The following is a 13,506-nucleotide window of genomic DNA, read 5'->3' as shown; positions in this document are numbered from 1 at the left end:
GCGTGGTACGTGTATGGAATGAGCTGCCAGAGAGTGTGGTGGAGGTAGGTACAAATGCAACATTTAAGAGGCAACATTTAATGGGTATATGAATAGGAAGGGTTTGGAGGGATATGGGCCGGATGTTGGCAGGTGGGACTAGATTGGGTTGGGATATCTGGTCGGCATAGATGGGTCTGTTTCCATGCTGTACATCTCTATGACTTTATAACTGCTGTCCTTGCCCTTCATTCTAAGAGGGGCATGCTGTTCCTGAATTCTCGCTATTGTACTTTTAAAAGGCTACCACATTCTAAATGTGGACTTACCTGCAAGTAGCTGTCTAATGATATTAATTTTAATTTTGAGAACAAATTGTTTTTGTTAGATACGTAAAGAGAAACTATTTTTTCTAATGAAATAATTCTTAACAGGGTATCTTATCATTTGACCTAGCTGGTTACAGAGAAAATTAGAAAAGACATTTTTCACACAAACCTTGATGAAAATCTGAACTCTTTCCATCAAAAGTGTGTGGACACAGTAATAAGACCTTTAGGAAAGATTAATTGATATTTAAGGAGAGCAAGTAATATAGAGCCAAGATAGCTAAGTGGTGTTGAGGCCCGATTCAGCCATGTTCGGATTGAGGTGTCAGAACTGGGTCGGAAGGAGAATGAGCTACTCCTGCTCTTACATTCCTATAACTGTCAGCAAGCAGGCTTAAAATGACAGTGTAATAGTGGTCCAATGACGGTATGAAATGGAAAGCAACATTTAAACTATAAAAACAACGCAACACTGCGGGACAGAATTATTTACTACTTGTTCAATCAAAGTTATTGGTGTTACATTAAAAAAGCATCTCAGCAAAAAGCCAATAGTGATCTCATAACAGATGACCATCTGACTCTGCTATGCCTGCATCCATAATAAATATAGAAGTCATGTTAAGGTTGGACAACTGTATCAATGTAAAGCATGATATCACATTCAATGAGCCACAATTCTGGAGGATGCAGTCTTCAATAGGTGCAATTTTCAACTTGAATGTCTGACAGTCAGAAAACTCACTCACCCACATACATCAGATAATCGTAAACACCATCTAACGTCATCATTTCCATGAAGTAGTTCTGGTTATATTTCTTCTCTGTATTTTCAGAACGATTGGCATTATTTTTATACAAGTCATTAAAAAGCTGAAAGAAAGGCAATATTAACAACTGATGAAACTCATTCCTTCTACAATATTTAAACATGGTACTCCACATTTACACCTGCTATCATTTACTTTCCATGATTATTCATGTATTTTAAACAGGAAAAACTGTAACTAATATATTTTTCATGATGGTGCGAGTGAGTCAGAGGACCAAGTAAGATGCCTTAAGTGTTAAACAAAGTAAATTGAACATTGATAGGAAGTGGGTACAGTATACAAGGAATCTGACATTTTTAGTCAATCTACCCTCAAATTGCATACAATAAAATGAACATGTATGACGAGATTACGTTGTCCTTGTGTTTCTTCCAAGAGGGGTTGTAAAAGGCAGAGGTTCCGATTTAGGACATAGAACATAGAACAATACAGCACAGTACAGACCCTTCGATCCTCGATGTTGTGCCAACCTATGAAACCGATCTGAAGCCCTTCTAACCTCCGCCATTCCATCATCATCCATATATTTATCAAATTATTATTTAAATCCCCTTAAAGTTGGCGAGTCTACTACTATTGCACACAGGGCATTCCATGCCCTTACTACTATGTGAAGAACCTACCTCTAACATCTGTCCTATATCTATCAGCCCTCAGTTTAAAGCTATGTCCCCTCGTGCTAGCCATCACCATTCGAGGAAAAAAGCTCTCACTGTCCATCCTATCTAACTCTCTGATTATCTTGTATGCCTCAATTAAGTCACCTCTTAATCTCCTTTCCAACAAAAACATCCTCAAGGCCTCATCCTTTCCTCATAAGACCTTCCCTCTATACCAGGCAACATCCTATTAAATCTCCTCTGCATCCTTTCCAATGCATCTACGTCTTTCTTATAATGCAGCGACCAGAATTCTGCAATACTCCAAGTGCATCTGCTCCTGAGTTTTGTACAGCTGCAATGTGCCCACATGGCTCAACAAGTCAATCCCTTGAACAATAAAAGCTAACACACCATATGCCTTCTTAACAACTCTATCAACCTGGGTGGCAACTTTCAGGGATCTGTACACATGGACACAGAGTTCTCTCTGATCATCCACACTACCAAGAATCTTACCATTAACCCAGTACTTTGCATTCCTGTTACTCACACTTTTCCACATTAAACTCCATTTCCCACCTCTCAGCCCAGCTCTGCAGCTTATCTATGTCCCTCTGTAACCTACAACATCCTTCTGCACTATCCACAACTCCATCTGGATAACTTGTAACACTGAAGCGCCCTAACTGAGCCTTCATGCCTCATCTTTACGTAAGCCTCCTTCTTCCTTTTCACAAGAGATTCAACTTCTTCAGTAAACCGCGGTTCCCTTGCTTGACCACTTCGTGCCTGACAGGTACGTACTTATCAAGGACACGCAGTATCTGTTGCTTGCACAAGCTCCACATTTCTATTGTGCCCATCCCCTGCAGTTTCCTTTCCCATCCTATGCATCCTAAATCTTGCCTAATCACATCATAATTGCCTTTTCCCCACCTACAACTTTTGCCTTGTGGTATATACCTACATAACTGAATTGTGGTCACTATCACCAAAGTGCTCACCTACCTCCAAATCTAACACCTGGCCCTGTTCATTAGTCAGTACCAAATTCAATGTGGGCTCGCCCCTTGTTGGCCTATTTACATACTGTGCCAGGAAACCCTCCTGCACACATTGGACAAAAACTGACCCATCTAAAATACTCGAACTATAGCATTTCCAGTCAATATTAGAAAAGTTAAAGCCCCCATAACAGCTACGGCTACTTTCACTCCTTTCGAGAATCATCTTTGCTATCCTTTCCTCTATATCTCTGGAACTTTTCGGAGGTCTATAGAAAACTCCCAACAGGTTGACCTCTCCTTTCCTGTTTCTAACCTCAGCCGACGAGTCCTCATCAAACATCCTTTCTGCCACCATAACACTGTCCTTGACTAACAATGCTTCCCACACCTCCCCCTCATTTAGCAACCTCCCTGTTCTTACTGAAACATCTAAACCCTGGAACCTGCAACAATCATTCCTGTCCCAGCTCTACCCATGTCTCCGAAATAGCCACAACATCGAAGTCCCAGGTACCAACCCATGCTGCAAGTTCACCCACCTTATTCCAGATGCTCCTGACATTGAAGTAGATATACTTCAAACCACATTCCTGCTTGCTTGACCTTGAAACCTTATTCATGACCTCACTACTCTCAACCTCCGGGACACTGGAACTACAGTTTAGGTTCCCATCTCCCTGCTGAATTAGTTTAAATTCTCCCAAAGAGCATTAGCAAATCTCCCCCCACCCCGCCCCCCACTACCCCGGATAATGAGCGCCCTCTGGCTCAGGTGTAGACCATCCTGTTTGTAGAGGTTCCATCTACACAAGAATGAGCCCCAATTATCCAGGTATCTGAATTCCTCCATCCTGCACCAACGCTGTAGCCATGTGTTCAACTGCTCTCTCTCCCTATTCCTCGCTTCGCTAGCATGTCGCATGAGTAACAAACCAGAGATAACAACTGTTTGCTCTAGCTCTAAGCTCCCAGCTACCTCCCTGAATTTTTCCATTACATCCCCATGCCTTTTCTTATCTATGTTGTTGGTGCCTATGTGGACCGCAACTTGGGGCTACTCCCCTTCCCCCTTAAGGGGCCCAAAACACGACCCGAGACAGCACGGACCTTTGCACACTAATCACAAATCTCTCTCATTCCGATAGAATCTCCTATCTGTCCCCCTAACTATGGAGTCCCCAATGACTAATGCTCTCCTCTCCCCCCTTCCCTTTTGAGCAACAGGGACAGACTCTGTGCCAGAGACCTGTATACCTGGTACGTTGTCCCCCAGGACAGTATCCAAAACAGTATACTTGTTATTGAGGGGATTTGTCTAGAATTAGGCCATTTTGGTTCTGGCTAACAGATAGTGCCTAAGGCAATAATCAGGGAAAAGGTCTTTCAGGTTTTTTTTAAAACACTTGTACAATGAAAGGGGAGTGACCAGTTCTCCCTATTCAGGGATATTTCTCGTTTAGTTTAGTTTTTAGCAAGCGGTCTGTTCAAAGCTACTAGTCAAAGAAAGCGGCTGCAGTGAAAAGAGAGTTCCATGCTTCAGCCAATGATCCCTGGCTGATTCTCTCTGCCATCTCTCTCCCCTGTAAGAACCTGTGTTTGAATCAAGGGATGTGTTTATAGGATGTTACAGAAAATCGGAACAGCTCTATGTTAAGTGTGGAGGATATCATGTCAGTCTGGTTTTCAAATAGTTGTATTTCTAAATTCTGTTTTCTTTTGCTTGTGTTTCATTTGGTAGTCTGTAAATCAATGCTGTTTTGTTTGAAACTAAGTGGTTTGATCAGCTGCATCATTCCTGGAATATCCACCTTACAATTGTTTAAACAACTAGAAAGTTAGGGGTTGGGCTACCTTCTTGAAATGTTTTGAGGGGGTCTGGCCTGGACCATAACATGTCCATTAGCTTTTTAATTGGGCATTGGCAAAGACTACCCGGACTGTCAAAGATGATCATGAATGATCCACCTCAATTCAACCTTCCTGTGTTATCCCCATATTTCTCAAATACCTTCATATCCATTAAAAAAATCTGAAATAAATTTGGAATATAGCAGAGAAGAATTATTACTGAAGTTGAAATGTCCTCTAGATGTACATTTCTCAAAAACAGCACTAACTCCTGACTCTTGAAAATAGGTGTGGTAGACAGTTGCTGCTGCAATATATAAATATTATTCTTGTTGTAAACAGTGTTAATTCTGAAAATGATTAGGTTTTTCGCAAAGTTCCAATGTGAAAGCATTTACTTCAACTTTTTCGCTGACGATTTGCTTCTCGTTAAACTACAAATTGTAGTGTGAATTTTTCAAATAGCCATCATACACCAACATAGTCACATATCAAAGATCAATGGACTAGCATTGCCACCTTCCAAAGTTTAATATTAGCCAAGTCTCAAATTAAGTGTCCAAATTCAAAATGATTAAATTCATTAAAATTATTCATTACTTTGGGATTACCAAATACATGGACAAACATTTGGGAGTCTATTGCAAATGTTAATCATAATATAATCTCAACTGCAGAGCAGATGATGAATATCTAAAAAAACTGAAAGAACCGCAGATGTTGGAAATCAGAAACAAGAACAGAAATTGCTGGAAAAGCTCAGCACGTCTCGCAGCATTTGTGGATAGAAATCAAGAGTTAACATTTCAGATCCAGTGACCCCTCTGAAGAATCTACTGAATAAGAATTGTTACAATTTCAGCAAGCACTGAATTACCAAGTGTGATTTAAGAAAAAAAGGTCAATATGTAACATTGATTGGCTCTTCCCACAAATTACCTGCCAAATACACTTGCTCTCAAATTTACCTTTTTGTTGTTTTCCGAAGTAGGACTGAGAATGGTGAGTTCTGGTCTACTTGGTTTAGGTTTGGGAGCCTCACAGGAGTTGATAAATGCTGTGAGGAATGACTCCAGATGTTGGCCTTTCTGCAACCAAAACAGGGAAATAAATACAGCTTCATACATGCTGCACATGTTGTACAATTTGAAATAAAGGCAGACATAAAATGAGGAAGGTGCAGCTAAATATAAAGTAGCGTAGGGAATGCCATTGTACTTATGTTACTTTTCAATTTGATTAATAGCTTCTTTAAAGAAAGTATCGAACTAATACATTTTCTACTTCATAGAGGTTATAGTTTCAATGAACAATAGCTAGGAGAAAGTCACTTGGAGTTATCAGATCTCGGTCAGTGCAACAGCAAGTGACCTTTTCTTTCTTTATTTCTCTTCGTAGCTAAGATTTGTACCTAGGTACAGCACTATGAGGGTGACATTGTAAACTTTTTACTGTACTTCCGTACATGAGTACATGTGACAATAAAACCTAAACTCTAATTCTAATTTTATTTATTATTTTGGATTACTGCAATTTGATGATCAGTTGAACAAATTTATTGAGGAGGAATTTGGCCTGACCATGTGACAAAGTTAATAGTTAAAATTGTAAGATGCTATCAGACTGATTACTATCAGTTTCTGACAGGCCCTTTGTACTACTAGATTTGTCATGTCATATAAGTAAACTAACCCCAACCAGGTTCCTCCATCACATTAACATCAGTCAGAATTTCAACGGATGCACGTTCATAAAAAAAACGAGTTGCAATGACAATCCATCAAAGGCCTAGGCCAAGTGGGTTGATTGCAGCTCAGAACAGACTTCCAACATCACATGGCAGATTGAGTTCAGCTGAGTGCAAAGAGATCAGTCATAATTAAAGAATAAGCTCAAACAAAAAAAACTCAAAAATTCAGCAGCATCTATTGAGATAAACAAAGGTTTCAGCATTTCAAGCTGGACCCTTTGTCAAAGTTTTGACTTGCTGAATGTTTTGCTCACTTGTTTCATATTTCTACTAGCTGCAGGTTATGGTTTAAACGTGAAGTCAGTTAGGAATCCTCAAACATAACAAATGGATCAGCTAATTCATGGAGGTTCGGACAGATTGACAGCAAGATTTCCTCTGAGTTTTCATTAATGAGAATGGTCTCTATATTAGGACCCTCTTCCTAAAGGTGATACATATTGTGGCATTGACCAATAATATGCAAGGGATATATTCAGATCAGTTCATGGCAAGACCAAGCTATAAAGATGATTGAGGAAATATTATCCAAAGGTGAAAAGCAATAGTTAATCTCATTTTGCATAAATTCACATTCAACCTTAGGACTGTCTCACTTTAGCAGTAAATTTGAAAATGAAAACAGGGAAAGCCTTGAACTTAACACACTACTAAGGAAATTCAATTGAAAGCTTAACTTACAGTTAAGAGCAGATAAACTATGTTGCTGCTATCCAAGTTTTGTACAAATGTATCAGGTGTATAAATAGCCACTTGGTCATTAAGAACTAGAGAATTGATGAAAAAAAATGAAGATCTGCTAAAGCTTTCCATTTTGCACTCATCAGGACATTTTGTACAAACAAATTCAAGGGGAAAACTAATATTTATACTGTATAAGAGAAGAATGTTGATTAGTTGGTAAATTGCCTGTTGCAACAGAAAAGAGACAGCCATTCATTGGTTCATTTCTCATGACAATACCTTGATGAATCAAAGTCAACCAACCTGGTTTAAAATTTTAAAGCCTGGCTGTTACCAGTCAATCAACATTAATGGATGCAGTCTCCATAGCAACGTCTCTACGTATCAGATTTTATTTTCTAAACAATTAGGACTCTCCTCTCATGGTTTTCCCTTTGAATTTGTATTCTTGTAAAATATCCTGATCACAACAAAAGGCTTCAACAAAAATTTTTTTTCAGCAGATTCCGTACTATCAAGTTCCTATGTGTGTCTCTATGGTTCAACGTGCATGTAGATCAAATCTGGGCTAACAACATTTTTCTTAACTCGCCTGCAGATTGAACAACTACACTTTCTATTGAAATCATTCAAGAGTATATCAAACACAAGGTAGTGGCAGTTTTCATTTCCAAATGCACTGATTACGTTAAATGAAACAGTTCCACAACTGAATGGGCGTTTGTGAAATATTACTCTTGTACATTCCCCAGCAATCCATTCTAGGTGAAAACCTGGGAACATGTGATCTGCTCACCTTGACTGACAATATTGTGCAGATGAATCACTGTAAATAAAAAAGATACTGGAACTTACCTCCTTGATGAGTTTTCCAGGGACAGACTTGATAATCTTCCCTATAACAGATAACACCATATCGTATTTGAGGAATCCTAATTCAGTTATTAACAAATTCTTGCGTTCTGTTTATAAGTGGTTTATACTCCAGCTCTATTCAAACAACTTCTCTCTACAATTTAAGTGCTTGTTATATCCATTGAGTATGCGTTGCCAAATTCATTTATACTTTCAGCTTTCATTGTCAGTTCATACTTTCTCATTCCCTCTAGCCTGTGTTGGGATTTAGCTATATAGTAGGAAATTACAACATTTCTCACAATGGACAAACTCATAAAGACACATACACAATCCCCAATTTTAACTCAAAATCTGGATGGTTGAAATCAATTCCTCTGTGAGAGATCTTTTTTCGGATTCTCTTGCACAATACTGGCAAGAGCGATTTCAAGATTTGAGAGAGTAAAAACAGAGGTGGATGCACAATGTCAGCACATACACAAAGACAGGTGCTGAAGGTGATGGTCAGGGTGGGGGGGGGAGCTGGAAACTAAGGGCAGATAATTGTTTGTGGGACCTTGAGTGTAATCCTGCTCCTCTGGTCCCCAAAGAATCCTTCCAATAACAAAGTGTACCTCCTAGCCATGCTCCAATTTGGCACTGTCTGACTATCCACAATTTTAATTATCAATCTCATTGCAGCATTAATGATGTCAATGGGTCATGACCTTCACATTGGAAATATCATTCTAGTTAAAACAGCAGAGGGCTGGAGTGAGGCACTAAACCCCCAATCACTATTTCAGCTTCTCTACCAAACCTTGTGAACTCAATCAAAACTGGGTAGTATTAATCAAGCTGAGGTGAAGAAAAGGCAGTAAGTGAAGATGTCAAGGAAAGTTCCAGAACTGATCTGAATCAGAGTTCATTCTTTATTCAGAACTGGATCCATTTAATATGTCCCAAACACATTCCAAAACCTCCCCAGGTTAGTGGAATCCAAAACTAATGGGCTTAGGTTTAAGGTGAGAGAAGAAAGATTTTGAAGAGTTGTAGAGGGTGATGCATGTGGAATGAGCGGCCAGAGGTAGAGGCCATTACAATCATTACATTTCAAAGGCATTTAGAGTGGTATATAAATAGGTAGAGTTTAGAGGGAAATGAACCAAATGCTGGCAAATGGGACTAGATTAATTTAGGATAACTGGTTGATGGATGAGTTGAACCAAAGGGTCTGTTTCCATGCTATACAATTTTATGACGCAATGACATGATTACTCAATTTTATAAAAGTACACAATCCCAACATAAAATTTAAGCTCAGATAACTAATCAATCACATACATATTATTTGAATTGCGGTCAATTTCCGAAAAATATGTTTTTTGAACCTGAACAAAATTGCTGGCTGGCTACAGCTAAAGGCATTATGCACTGACACCCACTGCATTGTGACACAAGCATGTTGTAAATCAATGTTTGCATAAAGCTTCATTAATGTCTGTTATTTGCCACATGTTATTATATAAACATACAATAGCACAAGTTTCTAATCTGAATTTCTTTTTAAGGTCAAAACTGTGTCTACTTCCATAATTCTGAGTCATATCAGTTACAATGATGAATTACTCATTTTATATTTTAAAAAAAACTAGACTAAATGCAATCTGCAGCATGGTCTGAAGAGATCATTATACTCACCCAGATTTACATCCGGAAGAATTTTTTCAAGAAACTGTGATTGACAGCCATCTGGGGATAAAAAATCGGCCAGGAGTTGGCTGTTGCTTAGTTCTGGGTGTTTCAGCAAATTCTATTAATAAAGTTTAAGTATTAAATCAACTTCATGGTTTAACTAGAACATTTGGACCTTAAACACTCAATTTTCCAAATGGGTTATTTTAACCTACTTAATGTAAGTAAGTTATCACTTGATTTAAAACTTACAAGAGGAAATCTAGACTAACATCATAGTCAGTTATACTATTATGAAATGTTCAAGTGAAGGCTGTTCATTCACAACTAATTTCTGAACTTTGTTTAAGGGCATTCTTAGATTGTCATCTTTGGAGAAGGACCCTCTTTTTCTCATCTGACCCTTGGAAATATAATTCAAAAACAAGTAAGTTTCCATACATACTGTGCTGACACCCAATTCTCACCTCACCATAAACCTTACCTGCTCCACTATCTCTAAATGTCAGATTGCTCAGTTGACTGAGTACAATGAGCAGTAATTTCCTACAAGTAACTATTATTCATCAGCTCCACTGCTCTCCCTGTCGACTATTTAAGCTAATTGGGCCATCTGCAATCTTGGTGTTATATTTGAATATATGTCGACATCATCACTAAGACTTCCAATTCTCATCTCCATGACATCATCTGATTCCACTCCTGGCTTAGTGCTATTTCCAGCGAAATCCTCTCCAACACCTTTGTAACTTTTTGACTCAACTACTCTAATATACCACTGGCCAGCATGCCCAGTCCTAACCACTAAATTTGCTGCCATTCAAATCTCTGCTGCCTATCTTATTTCACATCCAATACCATTCTAACCATAATCCCTCAACTCGTTGACCTATACTGCCCCCCTGAACAGCTAACATTTTGATTTTAAAATTCTCATCCTCATTGCCAAAGGTCTTACCTCTCCTTATCTACATAACCTTCCTCAGCTTTGCAATCATTCAAAACATTTGCACTCCAAGACGCAGGAGAGTCCCAGACTTTGATCTGCCTTTAGGTTCATCGGCCCTAAGCTCTGGAATTTCCTGTTACTTTCCTCTTTGTTCAAGCTTTTGACAGCTATTCTAATTTTTTTTTTAATGTGGCTTAGTGTCATATTTTGTTTTAAAATCTTTTCTCCCCGTGAAACACCTATCCTGTCAAACATTTCAATTATTTAGCCAAAGCAAGGGACTCTTCCAATATTTAAATTAACAGTAAAGGAGAATTATCAATTTCAAATTATTTAAAACAACAGTCCTTTGACTAGGGTGGTTAAAAAGGCATTTGGCACGCTTGCCTTCATTGCTCAGAGCATAGGAACTGGGAAGTCATGGTGAGGTTGCAAAGGACAATGGTGAGGCTTCTCCTGGACTATTGCATCCAGCTCTGGTCGCCCAGTTATACGATTATAATCATCAAACTGGAGAGGGTTCAGAAGACATTTACCAGGATGTTGATGAGTATGGAAGGTTTGAGTTATGAAACAAAAGCTGGAACCATAACCATAACCATAATTGGATCCCAGATGAACCAACATCGCCAGCTAGAAAATACATTGCTTGTTCTGCACTCTATTACAAGTTTTCAGTACAATCTATTGCTCATTCCTAATCACCCCCGACAGTAATGGTGAGCTGCTTCCCTAAGCCGCTGAAGACAAGGTGGTGCAGGCATTCCAGGATTTTATCCCAGTGACAGTTATGGAATGGCAACAGCATTTCAATAATGTGCTTCCCCCCAAAAAGAAACATCCGAGGTTAAAGTAGCATATTGTCTGTCAGAATTCAGATGAGAAAGGACAGACGATCAGTTAGCTAATAATGGTGGAAAACAGATCATGTGGAAATCAATTAAGATGCAATGTTACTTTGAAAGGGTCACTGGTGGCATCCGTTAGTCTCACGAGACCATGGATCTGCACCTGGGAAGTCTTACTTCAATCTTTGTTGGTAGAGCAGTGTCTATTGTGGCTATAGAGGCTTACATGGGAGTGGCAGTCTCGACTGCACTTGAAGGCACTGTCATCCGATATTGTCTTGGTGCTATTTTATCCGGGGGGGGGAGGAGGAGGAGGAGGAGGAGGAGGAGGAGGAGGAGGTGCATTTTTCTTCAGCAGCAAGCCTTAGCTTCTCTTCTCTTTTTAAACTGTGTGTAATTCCAGCCTCCAGTGAGAATAATTGCTTACAATATCATCCCACTTCTCGACGTTCATGTTCAGTGACTTCATGTCTCTCTTGCAGACATCTTTGAAACAAAGATGAGGCCATCCTTGAGCTCTCTTGCCAGAGGCCAGTTGCCCGTACAGCAGGTCTTTCGGGATCCTCCTGTCTGATATGTGGCGTACATGACGCATCCAGCGGAGATGATGTTGTTGGAGCAGGATGAAGAGACTGGGTATCTGGGTGCGGGCCATAACTTCATTGATGGCGACTCAGTCAATCCACTTGATGCCCAGGATGTGTCTCAGGCTGTGAAGGTGGAAGGCGTTGAGACACCGCTCATCTGGAGTAGAGGCTCCAGGTCTCGCAGCCGTAAAGCAGTGTGCTGAGGACGCAGGTCCTGTGGACTGCAACTTTGGTGTGTGTCATCAGTTTTCTGCTCTCCCAGACTCTGTCAGCCTGACAAATGTTGAGGCTGCTCATCTGATCAGTCTGTTGATCTCAGAGTCTAGGGAGAGATTGCCCGTGATGGTAGAGCCAAGGCACGTAAACTCGTGGACTACCTTCAGCTCATAGTTGTTGATAGTAATGTCGATTGGTAACCATGACCCAATATGCCGGTCTTCTTCAGGCTAATGGTCAAGCTGATGTCCAGAAATCTTGAGAAACTGTCCAAAAGGCATTGCAGTTGCTCTTCCGAGTGTATTGCCAGTGCCACATCGTCTGCAAACAACATGTCCCTGATGAGTAATTCACAAACCTTGGTTTTTGTCCTCAGCCAGGACAGTCTGAACAGCCTCCTGTCTGATCTGGTGTGGAGGTAAACACCATCAGTTGATGTTCCAAAGGCATGCTTCACCATGTCTGGGAAGATGCTGCCGAACAGGGTGGGGGCAAGCACTCAGCCCTTCTTCACACCACTGCAAATGTATCCAGGATTTTATCCCAGTGAAAGTGAAGGAATGGCAATAGTGTTTCAAAAATGTGCTCTCCCCTCCAAAAAGAAACACCTGAAGTTAAAGTGGCATATTGTCTGTCAGAATTCAGATAAGAAAGGACAGACATTCTGCTAGCTAATAATGATGGAAAGCAAAACATGTGGAAATCAATTAAGATACAAAGTTACTTTGAAAGGGAACATATGCTGAGATGTTAGTTCAACTCAATCTCACAAATTTTTGTCAATTAAATGTCAACTGTCTCTCAAGATATTGGTCATTAGAGGCAAACATCAAAGGGATATTTTTACCACAAAGTTGAAGAATCTTTTATTATCCATGAAATTTACTTGGGGTTTATGTTGTTTTATCTGTTAAATTTTTATTTTTGTATAAAGGTGCAGAAAATTACCTCTCCGATGCAGGACTGAAGGTATTATAACAGGGATGTACAGGGAGAAACAGACTCTTCTGTCCAACTTGTCCATGCCTACCTGATATCCTAAATTAATCTCGTCCCATTTGTCAGCATTTGGCCCATATCCCTCTAAAACCTTCCTATTCATTCTCATCTAAATGCCTTTTAAATGTTTTAATTGTAAAAGCCTCCACCACCACCTCTGGCAATTCATTCCACACACTCTCACACATCACCCTCTACAAGAAAAGGTTGCCCCTTAGGTCCCTTTTAAATATTTCTCCTCTCACGTTAAATCTACACTGTCTAGTTCTGGATTCTCTCATCCTGGAGAAAAGACCTTGGCTACACATCACATCCATGCCCTCACCATTTTATAAACTTTAGC

The 13,506-nt window shown here is 39.7% G+C and overlaps 1 protein-coding gene across 5 annotated transcripts in view; it reads right to left on the bottom strand.

Annotated features, from left to right (window-relative positions):
* Positions 1–13,506, bottom strand: part of snx14 (sorting nexin 14) — a 209,391-nt gene that overhangs the window by 56,949 nt on the left and 138,936 nt on the right. For all 5 annotated transcript variants that reach the window (XM_072581136.1, XM_072581137.1, XM_072581138.1 and 2 more), the window contains 4 exons: positions 9,571–9,682; positions 7,888–7,928; positions 5,567–5,686; positions 1,058–1,181 (listed from right to left, as the gene is read on the bottom strand). In XM_072581136.1, the coding sequence (XP_072437237.1) occupies positions 1,058–1,181; positions 5,567–5,686; positions 7,888–7,928; positions 9,571–9,682 (397 nt within the window). The remainder of the gene's footprint in view (positions 1–1,057; positions 1,182–5,566; positions 5,687–7,887; positions 7,929–9,570; positions 9,683–13,506) is intronic.

Source organism: Chiloscyllium punctatum, chromosome 11 (assembly GCF_047496795.1).
Source record: "Chiloscyllium punctatum isolate Juve2018m chromosome 11, sChiPun1.3, whole genome shotgun sequence".
In the NCBI taxonomy this organism is placed as follows: Eukaryota; Metazoa; Chordata; class Chondrichthyes; order Orectolobiformes; family Hemiscylliidae; genus Chiloscyllium; species Chiloscyllium punctatum.
Note: the sequence above shows the minus strand (reverse complement) of the source record. Positions and strands in the feature narration are given on the sequence as shown.